This window comes from Aythya ferina, assembly GCF_964211825.1.
Source record: "Aythya ferina genome assembly, chromosome: 1".
NCBI lineage: Eukaryota > Metazoa > Chordata > Aves > Anseriformes > Anatidae > Aythya > Aythya ferina.
Window position 1 is genome coordinate 198,707,061 of NC_140296.1, and position 26,963 is coordinate 198,734,023.

The following is a 26,963-nucleotide window of genomic DNA, read 5'->3' on the forward strand; positions in this document are numbered from 1 at the left end:
CTACCTGGGCAGCCTGCTCTGAGGACCCTGCTTTGGCAGGGGGTTTGGACCCGATCATCTTTCGAGGTCCCTTCCAACCCCTACAATTCTGTGATTCTGTGATATTCAGTGTTACCTGTTTGTTGTTTTTTGTTTGTTTGTTTGTTTGTTTTTTAAATGACTGTTTATAAAATACCAACCTTTCAATTTTTTTTTTTATTTTTTTTTTTTTTGACTAATATGAGGGCTGAAGTATTTTGAAGCACCTGGGGCTGCAATTTTCACATAACTGTTTCTTTGGGTAAACTTCTGAGAACATAGCATTATCTGAAGATGCACACAGCACCTTACAGAAAGACTTCTATAGCCTATATATCCATGGGCAGATAAAACAGCAGGTTGTGCTGTTTCTTCTACCTATATTATCTAGTATCAGTTGTACAGAACTGGACACAGATTTAAATCTTTACTCAATTTTTGCTCTGTAGGAGAAATGTCATCCTTAAGAGGTAAAAGAATTGGATTTTGTTTCATACTTGAAGCAAATGAGAATTGTGTTGTGGATTTCACTCTCCAGGAATTGAAATTGCAAGGATTTTTCTCATGTAAACCTAAGGTCTAATTGGCCACAGAAGTCTGGATTTGCCTCAGCAGCTGGTCTGACACCACAGATAGGTGCTGACAAGTGTTTTGGGGAGCCTGCCTTTTTTTGCTAAGACCTGAGTTCTCAGGCTTCTAATCTGATGCCAGAATTTGCCTTGTTGAGCCTATATCTGTTGAATATGAAATATACTGTTTTTCAAAAGGTCACATGTATTAAGAATACTTTTTTTTCACCGAGTTCAAGTCTATTTGCCAGCTTCCTTAATGAGAGTAATGTTCATAACAAAGCAGTCAAGGCCTTCATGCTAAAGACGAGAGACCTTGAACTGCAGAGGCATGAACAACTCAGTTGTAATAAAAGTGTCAGATGGCATGGGACTGGAAAACATGTTAATATTGATACTAACAGGCTTAGGAGAGATACGGAGTAGCATGAGCTATTCCTGAAGTAGGTGACTTGACAGCGCAAAGGAGAGTTCTTGCCAACCAGAGTTATTTGCTCAGTTACTTCATTAGTGCCTCTTTTCAAAACTTAAAAGAACAGTTCATAGACAGGGAAGAAAAAAAAAATAAAAAATAAATAAATAAAACAGTGTTTTGTTTTGTTTATTTGGTTTTTGCCTGTAATTTCTATTATTGAAATTTGCAATTTCCCTACTAGCATTATCATATACCAGTTGTAACCAGTGTCTGTGTGCAACACAGATTTTTATGGAAACATTGAATAACTGTATGTCCCAACCTCCCCTATCCTCTACACGCTCCACACAGACACACACCCTGCTTTCACTTTGATCATGACTTGGAGTCAGACCTTCAGTTTAACCACTGTAACCTGCAATAATTTTATCACCTGAGGATCTAGCTCTGAGTGTATAGCAAGAAGTCATGTGGGCTATTCTTCTCTCTGACTCCAAACATTGGACCAGAGCCCTGACAAGCTGTATGGTCAGGCTGTAAAGCTAAATAAGATGTAAAATCCTAAATACTAACAGATTCTTGCCAAAGGAGCTCATGAGAGCTGGAACTAGTGCAAGAGAAAGGGCAGGTCCATGCATCTGGGAGCAGGCAAAAAGGGAGAGAAGTGTAGGGAGGGAGACGTCCTCCTTCCAGAAGTAGCATGGTGTTATGTTGTCTCAGCTGCCATGAAGCCTTAAGAGAGCCTATAAGATCTCTTAAGTAATGATGGTCCTTCAACATGTTTCCCACAGTCCCTCTGAGGGTAAACAAAATTCCACATCACTCACTTTGAAAAGCTTTTCTGTTTTCTCCACTCCACCAAAACATATTCAGTTGGATGTGGAGGCTGAAGAGATACAGTGAGGAGGTGGAACCAGGTCTGTGAAACAGCAACCAGCTGACCAGTGTGAATCCATGAGCAGAGCATAAACTTTGGCAGGGCTGAGTGGAAGAGGTGTGTTCTCAGGAAGGGAGGGGAAGGGCAGGGACCTCTGTGAGCAGATTTACCTGCCAGTGGGATAGACACTTCCTCTGTTGGCACAAAACCTGTTTTTAGAGGTTTCTGCTTGCTCTTCCCACATGTGACTGCTTGTTCCTGTACCACAGGGGGTTCCCATTCTGACATAAGCCAGATTTTTATTTTTATTTTTATTTTTATTTTTATTTTTATTTTTATTTTTATTTTTATTTTTATTTTTATTTTTATTTTTATTTATTTTTATTTTATTTTATTTTCATTTTTATTTTCTCATGTTCTGAATGAGAAAAGAGAATATTTATAAATGATGGTTGTGGCATTAATATTTTAGCTTTTCCATTATGACTGGTTGATGTCTCAAGGCAAAATTAATGTCCTTGTTCTAAATTGCTAGACATGCAAAGAAATGCAATTGCTGCAGGGAAGCACTGTTTAAGTCACGTAGTCATCATCCGTGGTAACTGCACAGGATGGATATTCTTTAAAACAAATGTGGTTTAAATGTAGAAAATTATTGTTTTCAGGAAATTTAAGATATTTAGGAAAACATTTTTTTTTTCAATTTTTCCAGATACATTTTATTTGATTAAAAAGCAAGTGTAACACAGTAATTCAATTAGCTAATGCAGAGGTAAACTTTTAAAATAGTTTTGTACTAGCCTTAGGAAAGAACCACTTCCAGAAATGAAAATAAAAACAAATCACATTAAAATAGCTTGGCCTTGCATAATACTCACACTTGGCTAAATGTAGCATAATTATCAGTTTTTTTTGTTTTTTTTGTTTTTTTTTTCTGATACTGACAGGAATTAACCTCTTATTAAACCATTAAAATGAGAGGTCACTGAATATCTACATTAATTCCTTTACATGTCAGTTATTTGTGCTGGACTTGTGCTCAACAGCCTCTGTCAGATTCAGAGTCCCACATGCAGAAATACAGGTGGACCCAATATCTGTCTTATAGGCTTCTTAGGCAATGTTGAGACAGGTATCAGATATGTGTGTCTGCACAGGCTAACCATGTGCGCTTTCCAATTGTTTCTTGTCAGTTGTTAGTATATAGGCATGAGGTATCATTAAATATTAGAATGTCAGAGTTTTTAGTTTTGTTTTTATTATTATTATTATTATTTACAGTTATTTCTCTTTCTGGCAGCAATGGATGTCACATAGACAGCAGTTGCATTACATATTATTTAGAAATCTTTTTTCAAAACAATCCAGATTGCATGTATGACACAGGGGGATCTTTAAAGTCTTTTCAAAGCTGCAAGTTAAGTTGAACATAAAACTTTGGTGTCTTCAGTAATATTTTAACCATGAAACCCTATGGTACAACACGACATACTTCTCCAGGACGGCCAGGATATGGATCACAAAGTAGAATGCCATATCTGGAGCCCTGTGTTCAGCTCTGTGTCCCCAGCACAAGAATGGTATGGACCTGCTGGAGAGAGTCCAGAGGAGGGCCACAAGGATGATCAAAGGGCTGGAGCACTTAGTAAGTCAGGCTGAAGTCAGGCTGAGGGAGCTGGGGTTATTCAGCCTGGAGAAGACACCTCAAGAGACACCTCATAGGTTCCAGTACCTAAAGAGAGCTACAGGAAAGCTGAGGAGGGACTCTTTGCATGTAGTGATAGCACAAGGGGTAATGGTAATAAACTGAAAGAGGGTAGATTTAGATTAGGTATTAGAAAGACATTTTTTACTCAGAGGGTGGTGAGGCACTGTTACAAGTTGCCCAGAGAAGCTGTGGTTGGCCTATCTCTGGAAACGGTCAAGGCCAGGTTGGATGGGGCTTTGGGCAACTTGGTCTGGTGGGAGGTGTCCCTGTCCACGGCAGGGGTGTTGGAATTAGATAGTCCTTTCTCAAGGTCCTTTCCAACCAAAACCATTCTGTGATTCTATGATTTTATGACTACGATTCTATGATAGTGCTCCAGTGTGATACACAAAAATTTGTGTCTGTCTCTTTCTGCTGTTTCTTTGTGTATTTATCTCCAAATGACTTTGACTTCAGAACAGATATCCTCTTAAACCCTCAGCCCTTGTTTGAAGAACTCATTTATATATGGAACAGCAGAAATGGGGAGGGAGGAAAAGGAAATAGGATGTGCCTTGAGGACCTGTGCTGCAACCACAGATGTCCACTGCTAGACACACACTGACGTCAAGAGGATCATGCCCTCAAATTAGTGCATAGAAAGAGAGCAGGGCTGGGATCTTCAAAGCTAAAAATTGGTTATGTTTTACAACTGTCTTTAGTAAAAATGCAACTAGAGAAATATTGTTTACAGGACCCTCTTCAAAGTTGACACAATCGATCATTTATAATCACTACATTTTTGTTCTAAGGAACCAATTTTCAGTGTTGTCTCATCCTCCTTTTTACAAGGCACTAGTCATTCTCCCAAAGTCTTATTCTTTTGTTTTTCTCTCATCTACTGAGATTCAATCAAGTGAACATTCAACAGAATAGTTTGGTATTTGTGAACACAATTCTTTTTTCATCCAATTGAGGCCCTTTTGTGATCATGAAAAAAGAAAACTGTTGTGAGCTACAGGCTGTTTACACTGTTAAGAGGTTGATACGGGTCAGTTCTCTAAGGTTATTCTTAGTTCAACTGCTATGTAAACTGTTGATGTCACTGACTGGAGGCTGTTCTCCAGGACATTATATATGTGATAATTATATGACAGAAAATGCAACATATAGTTGGATCTGACATCCAAGTTCACTAGTTTAAAATGGGAAAAAATGCAAGAAGGTTGTTTGTTTTCCTGTTACTAAAACATCATTAACCCCTTTAAGTTTATACTTAGTGTACAGTATGTGCGAGACTCTTAAATCACATGGACAGCAATGCCCATCTGTCTCCAACATAGGGTACATTTAAGTCTCAATATTCACTGCCTCCATAAAGGATTTTTGAGACAAATCAGGCAAAATCTATTTCATGACTAAACAATCATCTGACACTGAGATCTTAACTCTCATATACAGATCTCACATTACGCTATAATCTTAGACATTTTTCCCAACAAATAAAAAAATCATTAAAAATGAAGTAAATATCAAGTAAAATAAGTGATTTGAGAAAACCAGCACTTCCTCACTTTCTTGATCTTCACAGGCATTCAGAATTACAGCTGCTAATATTACCAGAAAAGCATGATTTTACTGATCTTCCTTCCTCTTCCGGTGGAGCAAGCACAGCTGCAGAAATGGAAGCTAATTTCTAGGCATAACAAATTTACCACGTTCCAGCCATTCATAGTTGTGCAACACCCACTTCTTAGTACTGTGATTACTGCAATGTCACAGACAGTTTAAATGAGGCTCACAGAGCTATACGATTGAAACTGTATGCGTAATTAAATGATGCATGCCATGGAAATAAGCTGGCTTACTAAAACAGAAAAAAAAAAAAAAAAACTGTTCTTGATGCAACAGTGAACTATCTCTTTAGTTATACAATGAAACACATTTAAAGCAAAAATAATTTAGAAAATAGGACACATGACTGTAAATTAATATATTCAAAGGCTCATTTTTTGAATATTAAGGAAATATTCCTTATACAGTCAATTTTTCAAAATTGAAATACAGTGCTAATACAGTCAATTTTTCAAAAGAATTCCTGGCACCAGAAAGTAATCCTCTGCTTTTCTTTTCCCTATATCATATGAATGGATCACTCCTAAAAAAAAATGTATATGAAAAAATTCATGAAGCTAGACATTTCTGAAACATGGCTAATTTCTATGTTGAGCTGTTGATTTAGCATTGTCATCCTTAAACAGAGAAGACAGAATTGCATATTGTTACCTTGCTTAGGTAAGATGGAAAAAGCAAGGTGTGGATATTAGATCCTGCTTCAAATTATGTCAATGGCAAACCTTGTGTCATAATTTTAGTGGGAATGAGATGCATTCAATAATAATAAGAAAAAGTCATCTGAGAATAATGTTCCTATTTATTAGATTTAAATTACTACCATAGCTATTATAAGTGCATAGCTATTATAATTTATATTATAAATTCTGTTTTAAAAACCCAAGGTTGTCTTCAGTCTTGCCTTTCCTTGTGTGCTATGTAGAAATGTAGGAGTCTGATCCCCTGACCATTCATATCAGCACTGGTCACAGCAAGTATGTCTTTGTCTTGGTACATGGCCACATTTTCTCTGTGTGATACATGTAAATATGGGTATATCACCGGTGATGATGTCCAGAGTGGGGTATGTTCCCCAAACAGCAAAACAGGGTGCACATTTTTGTAATACAAATGTATTCTTTGAGTGTCCAGACTACTCATAAAGTCTTGAACATGTTTTTTATGTACGAATTATAACACAGGAACTTTCCTTCCTCGGTAACAGAACTGGTGTCCTGTGAACGGTAGTATGGAATGAGATTAATATATGATAATTTTCTTCATTTGCTGTAGAAGTTGAAATAAGGATGTTAAATGGGGTAGTCAACAGCAAAGATGTGTTGCTTGGGGAAGCTGAATGTCACTTCTGTGCTTGACTATTTCTGCAGTTTGTATGATGGTCATAGGTTATCTCCAGCTACATCAGAATGAATGAATCTGAATACACACCTTTGCTCTGAGAATTAATGTAGTATATTTAAAGATTTAAAATATGGAGTATTGCTCAAAAATCAGGCCCCAGTAGTAATCTTTTGGTAGACAGTTTGTTTACCTTGTCCTAATTTTACAAGCATAACATAATAATAAGAATGACAGATAATCTTGTAAAAAACATCTAGGAAATAAATTAATTAAGGACTATGTACTGAGAGGTATAGTGGAGAACAGTAATAATTTCTGGGTTATGAACAGCGTGCACCAATATCTAATAGCTAAATGTAAGTCATAAAAAAGAAATACTGAAGAATTATTCAATTAATTAATCAGGAAAAAAAATGGAAATATAAGATGAGGTATGTAATTAAAGATCGTAGCATATTATATCAACATAGGTGTAGAATATATTCTTAATTTTACACCTCTAGAAAAAAAGATATTTTAATTGACATGAGTGGTTTTATATATGTGGTTTTATGGGTGCATGATTTTTTGAATTTTTATTTTTAGAACTGGGGCAAAGAATAAAGGAAATCTACCGTATGGCATCATGTTGGTACCCCTGTGATTCACTGCAATATCTGCATCTTAACTTTTACAGCCCAGACTTCTGCCCCTTAAAGTACCTCATTTTTAATTGCCGTCTGAACACAGAAGACATGTGACAAACAGAGTTTTATTGGAGTGCTCTTGTGGTTGTAGACACTTCCTTAGCTACCCCACCCTGCTTCTTCTTCCTCTATCCACAACCGGCTTCTTTCTTTCTCTCTCATTTTTCTCCTTTTCCATATTTCTTCAATACAGCTACTTCTTCTTCCTCTCTTCCTGTCTCCTACCTTTCTTCATCCTCAGCATGTATGTAATACTTTGCACGCTCTTTCTTATCCTTGCTCTTAGGGAATGGGAAGAAGCAGTTTCCTAGCCCTCGGCTGAGGTGTGTGCTACTACACTGCAGCAGCTACAGCTGTGAGACAAAGTAACTGGAGGGGAAAGTTCTGCTCACTTCCAGCTGTACTGCCTTAGCATATGCTCAGCCATTCCGAGAAGATGGAGCTGTGCCATCCCCTAAACACTTTGCATTTGGAAGAGGATAAAACCTTCCCTTGAAAGACAACATTTTTAGCAGTGAAATGAACACACAAGTGTGATCAGGTCTTCAGAGCTGCCTGAGTGGCCAAGTTTGGTCAGTTTTCCATAAAGACGGAAAAAGGCTTCATATTATCCTCATGATATTCAAACTCCAAAGAATGGAGGTGCCAGGACTTGTCAATGACATGACTCTACCAATTTTATGAGAATTGGCAAGACAGTTCATTTCTCTTACAACTTATGCACAGAAACCTTGAAGTTATTTTGGCTGGAATGCTTGGGGGGGAAAAAAAAAAAAAAAAAAAAAAAAAAAAAAAAAAAGAAGTTCAGAAAAAGAAAAGTAAGTTTAGTTCTGACAACTATATTAAATAGTCATAACATCTGACACACTGTTGTCAACAACAAAATCTTGATTTTGTTATGACATACTAGCTGGATCATTTACAACGCAAAGTCCATCACCCATTGACAAGCAAGCTCCAAGAAAAAAATCAGAATTGTTCTTTAAAACCCAGACACGTGGCTGCAGGGTGGTTATATGACAAAAAAAAAAAAAAATCATCTATGGATTAAACATGCCTGATCTTGGTTGTTTTTGAAGTGGATGGCCACACTAGAACTTTTCTTATCATGGCTTAGAAAGACATCCAGTGTTTCTGGGAATCAAATGCAGTATCTTAATATATATATATATGTATATGTACATGAACAATTCATTTGTTTTCCTTCTGGGTAAGAGAAGTGGCATTTTGCTTCAGAAAGAATAAAAGCTCCATGTTTTCCTTTACTTGTTCTCCATATATCTCCATATATTATTCAGAAGTATAATATCAAATGAATAAAATGGATGAGATTTTTGTTGTTGTTGTTTTGTTTTTTAAGACTCTTTTCCCTCTTTCTTATTTTAATACTTCCAAAAGAAGTGTGAAAAGAAACAAACAAAAAGCAGTAACTTATTTTCTTGTACATTATGGAAGAACAAAAATTACCACCTCCACCCCCCTCTCCCCCCCAAAAAAAAAAAAAAAAAAAAAAATCTGATAATTCTCTCTCCTTTGATTTTTCAGTTACATTGCAGCTCTCCAAATTAAGATTTATGTGCTGGTTTGTATATGTTGTTGTTTTTTTCCCCCTAGAGGGATATAGGTGGATAAGTTTGGATAGGAAACTGTAACCCTCAAGCCAAACTGAAAGGTTTATAAAGTTGCTAATAAAAGTTTAGGTCAGGGCCTAAATATCAATCATCCGTTCATTATCTTTTTGAACGAGCTCAGGCATTTTCCCAACCACTCCCAGCAGGTCTCTGCCACTATTTCAAACTAAGATTGCAGTGATTTTTTTTTCCCTGTGTTGACCTCAATAATTTTTCTCTCCCTTTCTCCTTACCTGCCAAATGCATCCATCAGGATTTTGCTAAAGGCTATCTGCTTTTGAAGTCAAGAGGAATTCACTAATCATGAGTGTCAAATCCACAATAAATGCCATCGCCATATGGTATATGCTGCTATTGGGAATTATCTCCAAAAGGCCTAGCTGTGAAAAGTCTGGCTATGTGTTAGGGATTTTTTACTGCTAATGTTCATAACTCATGTCAGGTCTTTCAGTCTCTGTATTCATTGGCTTAAGTGAGTGTAACTGTTTCCTGAATTTATAAAAATGTTGTCAAGATCTCTTGATCTCTCTTCCTCTGTCTCTCTTGCAAACACATTCAAACACAGATATACACAGTGGAATTCCATACACACTGGTATACACATCTAGCAAAAGAGAAGCCTGTAAATAAATAATATTTCATTCTATTTACTCAATAAATTCCTGTGAGTGTTAGAGCTCATGATAAACATATCATAACCACTGATGAAGGCTTTACAGCCTCCTGTCCTGTCAGACGATCCCGAGTGTGATTCTGAAATGCATACAAAGACCAGTGTTTGAAAAACTGAGAGCAAATTGAGCTCCCATAAGCACAGGGTGATGACATAACTGAAAAATAACAATCTGGTGAGCATTTGCTTTAGCTAAAGGAGACAATATCAAAGTGATATATCTCTGTATCTTGTGAAAACTGTTCAAGTTTACTGTACAATCAAAGCAACAAGAAATCCATTTTCTACAGAACATGGGCATTAAATAATTTTTTAACTATATATTTAAACCCTTCAACCTTCTCAACCTCCTCAACAAGAAATACACATAAGTAAGATTACACATAAGTTAAGTTACCTTTATAGGAAAGCTTGAGTCTTGGTATAGTTTGCTTTGATGTTCCAGTGACTGGAAGAAGCAGCATCGCTAAAGATAACAGGCAGCAGGCATTCGGTACCTGAGAAGTTCTCATTCTGCTCTCTTCTTCTGTATCTTTTGCAGTATGGTGAAATACCTCCCTGCTATTTCAAACAATCCAAATTTAATCTGAAATCAAAAAGGAAACATCTGTAGATCTTTTGCATTATCATATAAATAATATTTCTGAAAGCAAGCCAGACCTATCTTTAAAGAGTAGCTAATTTAACACATTTGTTACAAAAGTTTGCTTTTTGTTTTGTTTTGTTTAGTATAAATCTAAATGTTGTATATCTGTTTCTTTAATACTACACTTACTTTAGGGATGAAAAAATATTTAAACTTTTCAAATACCAATGTCTGGCATAACTAAAGTCTGAGCACAAATTAAATTAATGTAATATCCATAAAAACATCATTTGTCACTCAAAAATATTAATGTATCTCATTATCTCATACAGTTCCATTAGATTTCTTAAAAGTTTTATAACTCACTCTTTATCTCAGTACAACAGCTATTGTATGTTTATGGTATGACTAGAATAAGCTGTAATATCTGAGATACCATGAGTGAACAAGTTGAGTTAACAGTGAGTACATACCCATCATAAACTTTCATAAATAAACTAAGAAAATTGGATACAGCAAGCTGTTGTGTTTAGTTTTAATAGAGAAAAAAGTCAACACAGATGATGGACTTCAATGTGCTTTGCAGTAAGATATTTTCAGTGGAATAACTGCCTCAATTCATCCACCAAAATGTCCTATAAACTTTAATGAGTGGTTCATGCTGAGGTCAATAGGCTGATATGGGACTATGTTAACATAGTGTGCAACTAAGCCAGCTTTGCAACACTTTTCACTTAATAACAATCATTCATATTCCATAAATCTTAAAGTGTTTAACAAAAGAAAGTAATTATCACTGTCCTTATTTTCCCTACGCAAAATCGCAATCATAAAACTGTAGTGAACCTAATTCCTACAGGTCACACAGGTCACACAGCCACCCCAGTAGCTGCACAGAAAGCAGCAACAGTTCGCCTGTTGTCTTATTTTGTACCCAGTTATAAAAGATCCATTTTGCCTGCTTTTTTTTTTTTTTTTAATTGATTTGAAGTTATTTGAAATGACATCCTGAGGTTCTAAAGGTTGAAACTTATGTTTAATAAATCACAGAGGTCAGAGCATGAAAATATACATGAGACCAGATCATTTCCCCTGGAGGTGCACCATAACAAAAGGCTAGGGAAGATAGACAGCAAAATGACAAATGTCAGTATTTGAGTGATTCTGTAAATCAAGATGTAAGGAAATGCTATGGTTAATATTGAGATTAATGGCTCATGACTTGTCATGAAAATTTCTGAAAGGTACCAAAACAGCCTGATAAAAAGAGTGATCTCAAAGGCCACAATATCTATCACTTGCACAGGCACCAGAGGGAAGGCTTCTTGTGAGCCCACAAGAAATACAGTCCAGCTCACCCCCCTCATGAGCCACCCCTTGTCTTGAACTTTACCTAGCTGCAGCACTGGTGCCAGAACCTCTCTGCATGTTGTTGAGGCATCCAAAATCAATTCACCAGCTCATGAGGCAGGTAGTACCTCCTTCCCGGCACAAAGAGACTGGAAAGAGGACTCCTTTAGTTCTCTCTGACAGAGGAAACCTTTCTCAGATGAAGTTGGGGCTTTCTGAGCCTCCAGCACTTCTGCCAATAGTAAAGGACAAGGGAGTGTACAGGAAGGGCGTGATGAGGAAAGAGAGAGGGGAACAGATTTGTAAAATGCCCGAAGCATCCTTCCTACGCAGAACATTAAACTTCTTTCTTCTCAATCCCTTCCTCAACACCCCCATTCTGTGTCTGAATGCACTACTTTTGGCCAAGAGCTGTTACATATTAATAAGATGAAAGAAAAGAAAAGAAAAGAAAAGAAAAGAAAAGAAAAGAAAAGAAAAGAAAAGAAAAGAAAAGAAAAGAAAAGAAAAGAAAAGAAAAGAAAAGAAAAGAAAAGAAAAGAAAAGAAAAGAAAAGAAAAGAAAAGAAAAGAAAAGAAAAGAAAAGAAAAGAAAAGAAAAGAAAAGAAAAGAAAAGAAAAGAAAAGAAAAGAAAAGAAAAGAAAGAAGGGAAGGGAAGGGAAGGGAAGGGAAGGGAAGGGAAGGGAAGGGAAGGGAAGGGAAGGGAAGGGAAGGGAAGGGAAGGGAAGGGAAGGGAAGGGAAGGGAAGGGAAGGGAAGGGAAGGGAAGGGAAGGGAAGGGAAGGGAAGGGAAGGGAAGGGAAGGGAAGGGAAGGGAAGGGAAGGGAAGGGAAGGGAAGGGAAGGGATTTGAAATGTCTTTCATTCCTCTTTCCACTCTCTTAACTGGAGTGTAGGATCCTGAGAGATGATAGCCCTTATTTCTTACATGCTGGTACACGTATTTGTAGTTGGACAACAACAAAAAACAAACAAACAAAAAAGCTTATGTTGATTTGTCTGTTTCAGGGTCCTATCACATCATTTTGGGGTGAAAAAGGGGAAAAGAATAAGGGAAGAGAGGCAGGAGGGTATTAAGACAAGACATAACAGCCCAGTTCATCTTCAGTGGGATGACAGAGATAAACCTTACTTGAAAAAGAAACAACAGAGAATCAGTCTCACTGCAAGTACGATGAGATTTAGTGGCTTGGGGCTCTGGGTCTCAGCCAACAGGAATCTCACTAAAGGATTTGGGGTGCATCTGCTCAAGACAAAGTACAGCGACAAGTCAGGAAAAAAATTACCACTGGCAGAAAAAAGAAAGCAGTTGCCCAAATTCATAATTGCTTAATTGCAGACTGAAGATCAGCACTGAATTCGGCTTTTTGGTCATAAGAAACCTTTTTTTTTCATGTAAGGCTCTTTTGCTAATGGAAATTTTTATTTTTTTTCCTTTCATTTGAACAATGTCTGTGAAAAAAATATTTGCTTTAATTTTTGACATAAGGCTTTTAGTTTTCACTGAAGACAGCTGCTGTGTGAGCTTGAGCCAACTGTCTTGTCCTAGACTCACTGCAACTCAGCCAGATTGTCACTAATATTTTTAGTTTATGATAATCTTCTAATACAGTTCCAGCTTCCACACAGAGTCCTTCCAGCAGTCTAATGACCAGCCCAGGTTAATGAACTTCAGACCAAATAACTGGCCATTAATCTTCAGGATGTACCCTTCTTCTCTGTACCGTATGTAATGTCAATCAGTGTCCCACACCCAAGAGAGCTGTGGTCACGTTGTTCTAAAATAAATGAACAGAACCCATGAACAGAAATAAAATACGAAACCTAAAAGCTAATCTAACTCCGTTTTTTTCCTCTGCTCAGAAAACAAGAGCTTTGTCAGGGGAGCAAAATTATTGTTTCCTTTAGTTCTTCAATATTTCTGCTAAGCACCAACATGCTCTAAAACTTCCTCATCATAGTCAGACACAAAATAAATGAGGAAAATTAACTTGGAAAAAAAAAAAAAAAAAACGCTGAGGCCAAAGTTGCTTTCCCTCTTTCCCACCTTGCCTTCAGTTAGGAAATATCTGCACTGTGTTAATTATCACCTGTGAGACTGGCTGAGGAAGGAGGCTATGTACACATCTCACCAGTAACGGGGTATTTCCACTAGAAGAAAGGAGCTATTATTTGCCCCACATGGGGGTGGGAGGTGCCTGGTTGAAGAGGGGACAAGGCGCCTGGCTCCATCGTGCCTGGACCTCCCTGTGGGGCCTGTAAATTCACAGTGAGTGTGGGTGAAAACTGCCAAAAGACAAAATGTGGATCCGCCGGTGTCCTGCCATCTTGCCAGAGAGAGGCAGCTGGATGTAACTGGCACATGTGTGATGTCACGTCCCCTAAATGAGGTGTCACCTCCCTGCAATTGGTCAGATTTAGTGGAGTCTATAAAACAGATCACTCTGAAGCTACTGTCTGAAAGAGGAAAACCTGGAGCCAATTTACTAAACATAATTTATTCCAGGCCCTTTGTTGCAATAAACAGAGCTCTTCAGGCTTCTCAAATACACAGCCAGTAGGGAGCTCTGTGCTTATGGGAGTGGTTTTTGTTTTTTTTTTTTGTTTTGTTTTTCTTTTTTTTTTTTTTCAGATTGTTCAGCTAAATCCTATCTGAATGCAAAATCTCACATTCACAAATACTGAGTAGGTGTCCGACCTCCCTTGGTGTCATGAAGTCCAGAATTGAAAGGACTGTGACCCATCCACAAACATACACTTTTTAAACAGTAGCTCGTGTAACTCAGCTGAATTCCATAAAAAAAAAAAAAAAAAAAAAAAAACCTCTTCTGAATTGGAGGATAATTTAAAACCTGTCTTCAGTGCTAGTTTTCCATGGCCATTTTAAAATTCAGAATTTTGTACTCCGATGAAGAGGATGATGAAAACAGCCTGCAACAAATGCAAGCTAAAGTGATTGACCAGATTGTGATCTGAATCTAATAGCAACAGTATAAATTGCAAATAACCACTGAAAATCTTTTATTTGGCTCATGTTATTTTAAAAAGGCAAGAATAGAATAGAAAAATATCTGATAATCACTATGGATTCATAAGTAGATTCAATAAGTCACCAAGGTCATCTAATCTCAATATGTAAACTATTATCTTTGATACCCAAGGTTTTCTTTCTTTTCGTCTGTCACTGACTGGGATTTGGGGATTTTATTTTATTTTTCCACGGAATAAGAAGAGAATAAAAGATGTCCCTTGTGATGATATCTTCATCAACGACATAGCATGAGCGTACTACTAGACAAACATATTGCTTATTAGCAATAATAATTAATAATAAATAAAATTTTCAACTACAAAGAGAAACAAAATTCCCACCCACAATTCAAATGTATTAAAAGATATATTATCTGTTTAGTTACATCAAACAGAAGCTTTATATATATGTATTCACATTTAAAGCACATTATTTTAACCACAAATACATAGATATTCTTCCAATGCATTTTCTTGTAAACATCTCATCTATCACATACCTTTTCAGGAATAATATTACTGTGTATTTCAATACTATACTATAATCATGGATTGGATATTGAGCATTCTGCATCAATAGGAAGGGAAACTGTAAACACATGAGTCATAAAATAATTCATAAAATAAAATGGACTAAAAGTAAAATTGTATCTCCAGACTTACTTAAAATCTTTAATTTGCTTTTTAAGTAACAAAGATGACATTGATCCAGAGCATAATGTAACTATGCTAATGTAGTTCTTAGATAGGCTCTGTTGATATATTATTTGGCAGAGGATGCTTTTCTCTTCATTGTGAAATCTCAGCTTAAAGCTAACTCCATCCAAGAACTGGTAAACAGTATTATTCATCACTATTCTCCCATTTATTAAGTAGCTTTTGTGTTGTTTATAATGCAGCAAATGTTCTCTTCCAGGATTCAGAAAAATAATTCTTTTTACAGAAAAAAAAAAAAAAAAGGAAAAAAAAAAAAAAAAGAGAGAGAGAGATCAATATCACATCACTTCTTAACACGACAGCCTACAGTGGGTGACTAATTTCTTTTTTTATTTTTTTACATCATTGTTTTAGGTATATCTGGTTTAGATAAGGTTTTATCATAAAATAGACCTTGCTATTGTTAAACACCCAGATGAATAGTAACAATTCATATGATACATAACCCAGCTTATAAGGAGTTTTACAAAGCTTTACAGGCTTTATCTTTACTGAGCTCCTCACAGGATTTATACCCTATCCATTCAACAGCAGTAATTCAGAAAGCAAGAAAAACTGCTGTTTTCATTCCCACATGACAACAGCCAAGTAGAGGTAAATAAAATTAAGGGACTGAGAAATGAGGAGGATGCAATTGAGGAAGCAAGAAGTCAAAATTAGTTTCACTGCAGAGAATCATTTGATAATAAAAAAAAAAAAAAAGCTCTCCAATGGGTGTAAATACGCTTAAGGCTTACACTGGATTTTTAGTTCATTAAGACAAAGGTAAAGTGAAGCTAGAGTAAAAATGGAGACTAAGAAACTGAAATGAAAGAGAAGAAGATTGAAGATAATATTTTTTATTTTTTTATTTTTTTAATTTTATGGCTTCATTTTTCTGAATACAGAGTTAAATGAAACTAGTCTGCTGATGGAAGCATTTATAAAAGGCATGTAGTCTGTTAGGAGATAAAAACTCTTAAAAATGAGTAACCTTTATAGAGTGGTTTGTGTCACACTGCCATGAAGAGTTCATCTGACCATGAACTTTACTATAATGCACTTAAAATTATACGTATAGGAAATGAGCACTTTATCCTCAGAAGATACTGGGATATTTTTCAGGTCAGTGTCAGAGGGGTCAGGATTACGCCCAAAGATTTCACGTAGACAGAGAAGTAATCCTTTCAGAATATGATTGATAGATAACAATGTACACAAACTTGTTATATATTACTAAAAACAGTGATTTTGAGAAGTTTTATCTGTGGCACTATGTATTCTGGATGTGTAATGCATAAATCCAAGACTGATGATGTTATTCTTGAAATGTTATTCCTGAACACTAATTCTTTGTATATTGTGTCTCCATAAAAAAAAAAAAAAAAAAAAAAAAAAAAAAAAAAAAAAAGACCTAGAGTTTTACATTCTATTCTGTTGTCTATTGTCCAAGAAAAGGGATGGGATGCAAAGCAAACTTGTGATCTGATAATGATATTGCAATGAGGAGATAGGAAGATTAGAATACAGTGTCCAGTCACATGCGCAAATGACACCTTCCACACATGCCATTCACTCTAATATTAGATGCATATGCATCTCAAATTTCTTTTTGTTTGTTTGTTTGTTTCTTTTTTCTTTATTTTTTTCTTTTGGGTGGAAGGAACTGTGACTTCAGATACTATGTCTGTAGTAACAGCTTCCCATAAGCTCTTTTTAAGAACAATATGAGAACACCCTACACACCTGATCATTAAAATATATATATAAGAAGAAAAGCAAGAAAAAAGAAGAAAAAGGGAAAAAAAAAAAAAAAAAAAAAAAAAGACGAAGAAAAAAAAAAGCAATGTATTGTATGATTTAGCAACACATATAAGAATCAAAAGGAACATTAAGCCAAACCTCAGCATTACAATGTCATAGGTACAGCATGCCTTCCCAGCAGACCAAAAAAGCCTCTCAAACTATGAAAAGCAATTCTGTTTTGGGTTATGTAACTTAGGTATCCAAGAAAAGGAAAAGGCAGTAGGCTGAAAATTCCTCGAGACATTTAACGAAAAGGTAGACTAGATAAAAGCCACTTCCTGCCGAGTACTGTGATGTTTGAAATTTTTTGAAGAGAGCCAGAGAATTTTCCTCTAAAACATCTGTCACCACCTGGAGCACTTGGGGTGGCTCGGCTGAGTAAAGTAGGCAGGGAAAGAAGGCATGCAGAAAGCTCAGCCTGTGGAACAGCTTTGGCCTGTTACTGAGAAAATACTTGAAAAGCCAGAAAAGTGTCACAATGGCCATCAGAGAAAATAAATGCTCACTTTGGAGAGACCTACTTGAACATTTAAACACTTACAGATTGCACTGGTGCTGCTAAAACCTGAATTAACCCCAGGCAGCAATGTCAAGCCAGCTAAACCACTGACTCTGCAACCACCATTATTTTGTTGGAAGAAATATACATCTACAAAAGCCAACTCAAAGGAAGGATTACAGTCTCTTTTTCACCTCCAGGAGTTCTTGCCAGTGTTTTACTATGGAAAAACTGTTCTCTGTACATCCTTTCATAGGAGACCTGCCAACATCTGCAGGGGTAGAGCATGAGTCCTCCACCACTGACAGTTCAATTATCAGAGGTCTGGACTTGCTGGTATTTCTGGGGTCACCAGTAACTAGAGGCAAAGGAGTATTTTACAGATTATTTACATGCATTGAGACTTGTCTTACTTATTTTGCGTGTCTGTGACAGGAAGACAGTGAATTTCACACTGTTGAAATCTGTCATGAATCAAGTCCAGACTCATTTCTAGTCACCATACAAAAGCAAGGTATATAACTGTTCATACTGTGGAAGAGTATAGCCAGTGGGCTTTCTACATCTACATCTACATCTACAGATGCAAACATGTAGGGCTCATCTGACCTTGATCCAAGCAACCCAGACGTAAGCTCTCTCCAGCTTATAAATAGCTTTATTAACTCCATTCTATACAACAATATAAAAGTCATTCTGCCCACAGCCACCCAGTTTATCCATAGAATCATAATCTAACAGATCCTACTAAAACCAACCAAACAAAAACAAGCAAAAAAGTTGGCAGAAAGGGAAGAATAAATACTTACATTTACAAATATAATTATGTCTATTTCATGTCACAGCAAATACTGTGCTAAAATTGTAGCTAGATTTGTCTGATATAAGCAGAAATTTTTCACCAGCTAGTTTATTGTTCTTGGAATTTTTCTTATATGCTTGTAGGTACTCACAGACATCACAGCTGTATCTAAAAGCTGCCTATAGGACTCTTAAAGAAAACTAGAATGTTGCAAATATTAAGGATAGGCCTCTTTGTATTACAGTTGGCCTCAACACAACCATTTTCAGAATTATTTTTACTGTACTATTTCTGATAGGATGTTTCATTACCTACCGGTATTACTGTTCATTGTCGGCTGTCTAATGCAATAGCTTTTAAAAAGAATTCAGGCTATTACAGTTTATTGATGGTTAAAAAAATGTTTATTTCATGTGACAGTTGGCTTTTGATCAAATATGTTTGCTGTATATCCAGCGGCATATTTTCATATAATTCCTTTCATCAGTATTAGATGCACTGCCAGTGAACTCCGTACAGCATAGTTTGAAAAGCTTTAATATATAAACTGCAGTACAGGGAGAGATGTGCCGGAAGGATTTTAATTTACATTTCTAACAGATTTTGATTTAATAATTCATGATCGTACACTTGAACTCTTTTAGATGAATATTTTTTTATTGGTTATCCAACTAATTTTGTGTCAATGCTTTGTACAGTCAATGTGTAAAATGATATTCAACTCAACGTGCACATTGCAGTACACTGATCTATGTTTTTTTATTAGCCTAGTTATTTTATTGTTAGGATGAATGTGTTTGCTTTCTTTTTTTCCTTTCTTTTTCTTTTCCTTTCTTTTTTTCTTTTTCTTTTTCTTTTTCTTTTTCTTTTTCTTTTTCTTTTTCTTTTTCTTTCTTTTTTTTTCTTTTTCTTTTTCTTTTTCTTTTTCTTTTTCTTTTTCTTTTTCTTTTTCCTTTTTTTTTTTAATTTCATTTTTTATTTCATTTCCATTTGGAGACTAAGTGATAGGGAAGTAGCAGAACCACTATAACACATCCTATTTGTAAACTTACACAATTCATTTTATCCTAACTTAATGTGCACCTATTTCTGTTGGTAAGTTTCCCCTGAGTACCGATCACTACAGCACTTGAGCAGTTTAAAAGCTTTAATGCTTCTATTCACTATCCTCTATCCTCACCATTAGGAGACAATTGATTTTTTTAAAATGTTGCCATAGGAGATGACATCACTTGCATAAGGTCACACCAGCAGTTAGGACCAGTACCCACATCCCCTCGACATCCAGGCAGTTCCTTAATTCCTTTCATTTTCCATAAACAAGAATTTCACAGAGCTGTGTAAGGCCTAACACACACACTGTGTGAGCTCAGACAGGTTATCAAAGCCTATGTTCACTGCTAACCAACTTGAAGATTTTCAAAGGGATTTTCAAGGGGAACATGCTGCTACCTGACCCTGAGAGAACTTTCTGCTTGATTTTTGCAACAGAAATCATTTTATATTTGGTGCAAGAGAGTCATTCTGGAGGTCTATTTTTAAGCTGTTTTGTGAAGGATGCTAACACAACAGTTCCTGGAATCTGAAACAGCCATACTCGAAAAAAAAAAAAAGAATTCAGGCATCACCACCTCCATTCAACACAGAACTATTTCCACTTTGGTTTCAAACCACAATAACTTTCCTTTGTCTCGTGAGGTCAAAGTGAGGACACAGACTGCACAGATGAATCAATACTTAACTGAAAAATAGCAACGCTTTTTAGACAGTTAACTAGTTGGTAACTAAGGAAGTCCCATAACCAGTATATTAATAAGAACAAAGGTAGAGTGTAAAGTGTCACCTCTAGTTTCTTTTGCCCTGATAAACACTTGTCCTCTAAGAAGACCAGGCAGCCTTGATCTTGAGGGATTTCTAAAGTGTCATTCCCTTTGAGGGTGGTCAACAGTGGAACAGGAGCCCAGAGAAGCTGTGGGATCTACTTCCATGCAGACATTTGAATCTGGACTGAACATAGCTCTGAGCAACCTGATCCAAAGCTGAAGTTCTCTTTTCTTTGAACTGCAGATTGAACTCCATATGATCTTCTGATGTCTATTCCTACCTACATTTTTCTACTAGTTCTTTTAACAGCTAGTGGGCAGAGAAATAACTGAAAAAGATCATACACGGAAGGTCTTCAGCAGCATCCAACAATATTGTACTCCTCAGCTTAAGACTCTGACAGCCATCAAATATTTATTCCTATTCCACAGTGAGCATTCTAATCAAGGACTCCTGCGATGCAGGCATCACTTATCTGATCTGCTCACAGATCAATCCCTTCTACTACTGAAATATGAATTCATAAAGTCTTTCCTTCTATGAAACTGTCTGAAAGCAGCAATCATTCAAGAGCTGATTCACAAGCAGATCACGATCCCTGTATCAAGAACAGCAATGCACACAAGATGTATTAAGTACACACAGAATGGGTATAGAAACCACATTAGCTACACAACTTAATCCAATACCTCAAGAACGCTAGATATTGTTCACACAAACAGTCCTGGCTTGCCCATCCCATGAGAATTTAGCACCAGAATAAAATCTTAAAATATTGACTCTGTATTTGAGATAATGCTTTTGTCTGCACTGAACAGATGAGAAGGGGATTTCTTCCAGGGTTCCTCCTTTGGAGCTAGAAGAGGAAGCTGTGAGAAATACCACTGTATGGACTGGTGACATTCAAACAAAACCAACAAGCTTTGCTCACCCAGAAGAGAAAATATCAGCTGTGTATTCCAGCCTGACTCCTTTTTTTTTTTTTTTTTTTTTTTTTTTTGGTCTAAATTAGAAACTCCTTTCTCTCAGTCTATTATCTGCCAGACAGATCAAGAAATGAAGGCCACTATACTTACTACACTAAATGCTTCTTAGGGGTGTGGGAAGAAAAATGACTAGAAAGGATTTGGCCTCCATGCCAGCTTTAGCTAGAAAAGGGATGTGGTGGAGAAGATTAAGTTGTGTTTCCATAACCACAACTGAACAGGTGTCAAACATCCACCACAGGTGCTTGTTCTATAGAGGATCCCATTCCTTGGTAAAACAGGCACTCCCCAAAGAAACCAGGGCTTGAAGACATCCAGGACTCTTCATGTCAAATGAGCCTGATGCAAGTTTATTAAATCCGTTGGGATCATGATGATTAACTATCTTCCTTAAGCTATTCCCCACTGGGCTTTAGTGCTTTTAAACCACTGACCCTTTGAATTAGAGGTAGATTTCTCTTTTCACAGCTGTGACTCAACACAGGGAGGAATTCAGAAGCATCTGAAAACAAAGCCAGGCAGAATTTAAAACAAAATCCTTCAGTGACAGATTTAGAGAGTGATGGCTGCAGCTGGAGTTACAAATATAACTACTAACTAAATGAACATGCATTATACAAAAGCTGTACATGGACTGTCTGTATGATGTGCAATTTCTTTGTAAAAAAAATCTGAAAACTAGAACCAGTAAGAATGAAGCATCATAATAACTAGATATTGGCTGATATTGGCTATTCAAAAGGAAACTTGGTCCATGCTTTGGTCCACTCCACCAAACTAAATAGTAATCACCTATACAATAAGGAAAAAAGTAATAACCTGTTAGGCAAACTAATACTTGATTATTTTATTTTTATTTTTTTTTTTGGATCTGCACCGCAAAACCAAAATCCCTGTGCCCAGAGACAAATAAAACAATAAAAAGATGTATTTTTTAAAATGTATATATGATACATCTCTCATTTTTAATTCAAAATATTCAATAACTAGCACATACTTTATTGAGTCTTTGCAAAGGAAATGCATTACTATCATTCTAGTTTCATGGCTAGGAATGTATTCATTAGCCACCATAGGTGGACTTGAAGTGGATAAGATGTGGAATCAAATTATATTAATTAATAGTTATTCATGTTACTACCTTAAATGTGATATGCTCTTTTCTACAGAGTTTAATAAGTTATCAGACATGACATATAAGTTTTAAATAAATGCATATGTTTATTTATAAGTGTAAAGGTGTAGTTTACAAAATGCAGCAAATATCCTGAAGATGCTAAAGCATGGAAGAGTTACAGAGGAATAAACCAATTCACCATCTTCACACAGCGCTGCAAAAGCCAAAGAATCAATGACTACTGGAAACTGTTTCCCTTGTCTGCTCAGTACGGGTATGTGACTTGCATTAATGTCACAGGCAATAATGTACTTGCACTCAACCCCAGGACTGGCTGATGTCAAATGAAGTTCAACCATTCATATTAATAGGATCAGCATTTGTCTGAGGGAATGGAAGCCTCTTAGACCTTAGGGTCATGAATTGACAAGCTATCGAACATTTCTTCTGTTGTGCTGACCGTCCTCCATCCTCAATGAGATCAGCTGTCTAGACCCTTAGCTCCACTGCAGCTGCTTTGTGTTCCTCCAGAGGCATAGAAAGAGCTCATTGCTAATTCTTTCTGCGTAATATACAGTGCAGGATGAGGTCTCACGACTTTTTCTAGGACACACAGAATAGTCACATTTCTCCTGAACCCAGAAAAATCATAGCCTCATGCACACAGACTTGAGCTTTGTTTATCTGAAGATCTGTGATTGAGACATAGGGTGACAGGAGTGCCATTAAAACAAACAAACAAACACTGAAAGTATCATCTTGAAATAACAAAGACAACTTAAAATTTCTACCAAGAAAATTACTGCTAAACTACTATTGTATCGCACCATTAATAAATTGGGTGGAGGCAAGATTTTTTTATTATTTTTTTTCAGATGGACTTCATGGAAAAATACCTTATCATAGAACTTTCTTGACAGTTTCCAGAGCATCTATAAGCTTGTGGGTTGTTCTCACTCTAGCAATCATCAAGCAGTAATTTCAGATGGCTGATACAAATGGCAGATATTGTCTGCCAAAACATTAACATACACAGAGAAAAACATTGCAGCAGATATTTTATTTATTCTTAACATTAAGTAGAGAAATTTTTGGAGTAAGGACAGTTATATTTTTTACCATCATCATTAACATTTATCATAATAAGAACAATAATAACAACACCCATTACAATAACATATTTTATACTTTCTTTTTTTTTTTTTTTTTTTTCCCCAAAAAAAGAATTCTGCCAAAGGCAAATTTATATTATAAGAAAGTTGTCTGTTGGCAGTGACATTTGGAATTATAACACAGGTGTGTCAGTCAGGACATGCAGAGTGAGTCAATTCAAAATCCCACTCATACCTTGGCATCTCTATTCATTTAGAGGCACCTCAGCTATATTCTTGTTTTTCAGAAGTGTTTGTATAAACATTTTAAAAAACGCACAAAAAAATAAAATAATAATAATAAAAAAAAAAAAAGATAAGAATTCAGCATGCAAGGCCAATCTCAACAAAGGATGAGACCAAAGATGAAAACAAGATTAAAATAAATGCCTTGTGTGCTTAATAAAAGAATTTCAATATTATGAGTCATTGAATTGACTCATGAACTATGAGTTGACCACGTCCCTTTTAACTGCTCCACAAAACAATCTCCTTTCTGAAGAAGACTGACATTTTTTAGCAGACATAGTTACTGCAGCTGATTGGGTTTTGTTGGTCAATAGCATATGTGTACTGTAATTACTGTAATGTGAGTTACGGTATTGAAGTTTAGCTACAGGTTTGGAAAGCAGCACATAGAAGATTTGCAGCTAGATCAGAAAATTCCATCTGTATGTATTTGGAAATTTACCAGGAGAAATCACCAGGAAAACACTGTAAATGTCTTCCTCAGAAATATAAGATGAAATGGAAAAGCTATAAAGGCAAGACTGCAAACACATACACTCAGTAGCTGAAAAAGTAATCACATTTGAGCTTCTTTCAACATTAATGTTGCCTCTCAGTTTGTTTTCTTTAGCAATATGTAGGACAAAACACATTACCGATTTTCTACATTTAAACAATGTTGGGTTTTCTCCACCCTTAACATTCATATCCTACTCCAGAAAAACCCTCTTAGACAACATCTCCTTACTTAAATGAAAATATAATCATGTTTGCAATGGCCAAAGATTCATCCAATCTAGTAGTCTGCTTTCAACATTAATACTAAGGAAGAATAAGAATGGAGCATTCATATATGATGTTTCTGATGTTTCTCTACCTTTATCAATCCCCCACCTTTTTTTTTTTTTTTTTTTTTTCATCTATTTTCAGTTTAGAAGATTTTCTGAGCTTTTTGTAACCCCCACTAGATATCACTGTCAAGTACTTAACCAGCCTCCTTTTGAGCCATTGTAGAATTCTTGCATCTACAACACAACCTGGCAAACAATTTTGCATGTCTACTACCTAATGTGTGTGGAGCCACCTCTAGTATCAACAACATGACAACATATTGTTTTCATCTTATTTTCCACCACTTTCATAATATTATCCAGAAATTAGATCAATAAAATTATTGTTATTAATAATAATAATAATATAAAAAGATATCTTCCTATTTGGGACAATAAAAATGGGAAGATTCTGATTTAAAAGTCACGATCTTTCAGATAAGTTGCCATTAGAGGCATTATGTATTCTATCCTTCATTATAGATGTAATTGTCTGGGAAATTAAAGAGAAAGTTGATCAACAAAAATTAAGAAGGTGATAGTGGTGGTCAGCTCTAATGAGTGTTTGTTGCCAGATGAAAATACCTTGCTATGGTCACTGCACAAGTGAAGATGTAAGGGTTCACAACTGAATGTGTGCTTGGAACCCAGGACAAGGTTTGTGCATTTGACTATAAAAGTTTTTGCCAAGCTTGACAAATATATGGGTGGGGAAAATCACAGTGTTTCACGGTGGCTCAACAACAGTAGCAGAAAGGCTTCCATGCATTGCTCTTGGTGAACACCTTCAGGCAGTAGGATGAAAAAAGTGCCCCAGTACCCTCAGCACCCACCATCTCAATTGCTTGGTCACCTCTCTCCCTGACAAGGCGCTCTCATGTTGAGCAAAATTAAATTTTAACTTACTGACATAATTTTTCCCACATCCAGAAATTTTAATCTCATTGTAAAGGAAATATAAGGGGCGAGAGGTGTTGTTTTTGCACAAGTTGAGAATAAACCTCAAAAATCTTATGTTCTCAAAACTGATACAATAGATATTTTTTTAAGATTTTAAGATTTATGCTATAAACAGAGTATATGGAAATACAGTTAAGAAATCTATTAATCTTTATGTCTCAAAGTGTGGGTAATGTAGGAAACAGTAATATCCAGTTGAGAACACTAAAATTGTGAAGATTTATGTTTTCCATTGAAAAATCTGGTCTTACCCACTCTTGGTGCCAGAAAGGCAGACTGGATGAGCTACTTGTTTACTCCAACCAGGACATTTCCTTGACTCTTGGACATTATTTTAAGATGTGATGACCATCTTACTCCCACTGGAGAATTATCTTTATCATGAAGTCAGTAGGTCAAAACTTGAAATTTACAGCTCATGAAAGGAATTCCTCAGTTAAGTGTGTTATATTCTAGTAGACCTGTGGACAAATATAAACACTAAAGAACAATTGTGTTTTATATACTTCATGCTTGTATTTCATACATATACTGACGTTAATTTAAGGGCCTGTCAGAATACAGCTTCATTAGTGATATCCTACTTAGTGAAGCATGAAAGGTAGTAAATATCCAAATGGGTTATCTCTCATAGAAATACAACAATGAAAAGGAAAAAAAAAAAAAAAAAAAAAAAGAAGAAAAAAAAACTTCCTTTGACCAAAAAAAAAAAAAAGATAAAAAAAATAAAAAGATTTAAAACTTAATAACATAAACTGTAATTATGCTAAAGAATGAAGTGAGTTATCTTTACTTATCTAGAATTAAAATTTCCATAGTTATTTTGATCATCTCTATAAAAACTTCAAGTTTCAAGTAAGTTGCTAACTGCAGAGGATCGTAATAATACGATGACATTCCTGTCATTGTCTAGTGGTTTTCAGAGATGTTTCAAAAAATGCACACATTCAAAAGTTCTGTGACTTTTTCATCAAAACTTAATATTGAAACAGTGATGGAAAACATAACAGTTTCTGGAAAAAAGAAAAATCTCATTAAGTTTTAAAACAGAAATGTCACACCTCCTTTTTCAATTACAGCTACTTTTAAGATTTTCCAAAGGTACCTACAATTTGGCTTTGGACCTGCTATTGCAAAGTGCCAAAAATACCTAATTATAGCAAGGAAAATATTGTGTGCACACATATGTATGTGTTTGTCTATAGTCTGCGTGAGCAATTGAAAAATATCCAATATATATACAGAACAAACCACAAAATTAAAATTACTCTTATGCAGAGTGAATTTCTCTTTAAAGTAGAAAATAAAGGAAGGAGAGCAGAGACTTCTCAGTACTGTTGAGTACTGAGTGCATAATGCTTCATTTAATGAGTAATCTCTGGAGCACATGGATGTTTACCTCACTCTGGGAAAGCTAAAGTGCATGGACAGACTATTACTTTATCTGATGTGCAATAACTTGTTAAGCAACTGTAATGAAACCACATTCTTCCACAAACTTTTGCACTGCATGTCTATATTTTCTCCATGCCAATATGACATTTTGACTCCCAAATATTAAATGCTTA

The 26,963-nt window shown here is 35.9% G+C and overlaps 1 protein-coding gene and 1 long non-coding RNA gene across 5 annotated transcripts in view; one reads left to right on the forward strand and one right to left on the reverse strand.

Moving 5' to 3' along the window:
- The window catches only part of SEMA3D (semaphorin 3D), a 143,468-nt gene that overhangs the window by 87,611 nt on the left and 28,894 nt on the right, over nucleotides 1–26,963 (reverse strand). For 2 of the 4 annotated variants that reach the window (XM_084495289.1, XM_084495288.1), the window contains exon 2: nucleotides 9,930–10,118. In XM_084495289.1, coding sequence (XP_084351415.1) covers nucleotides 9,930–10,044 — 115 coding nt within the window. In that variant the 5' untranslated portion in view covers nucleotides 10,045–10,118. Of the gene's footprint in view, nucleotides 1–9,929; nucleotides 10,119–11,511; nucleotides 11,676–25,646; nucleotides 25,840–26,963 lie in introns of those variants that run through there. The other 2 variants (XM_084495286.1, XM_084495287.1) reach the window with 2 other exon arrangements.
- On the forward strand, nucleotides 6,077–8,493 carry LOC311422367. Its single transcript, XR_014685300.1, has 2 exons — nucleotides 6,077–6,175; nucleotides 7,128–8,493. It is a non-coding gene; the product is annotated as an uncharacterized lncRNA (long non-coding RNA).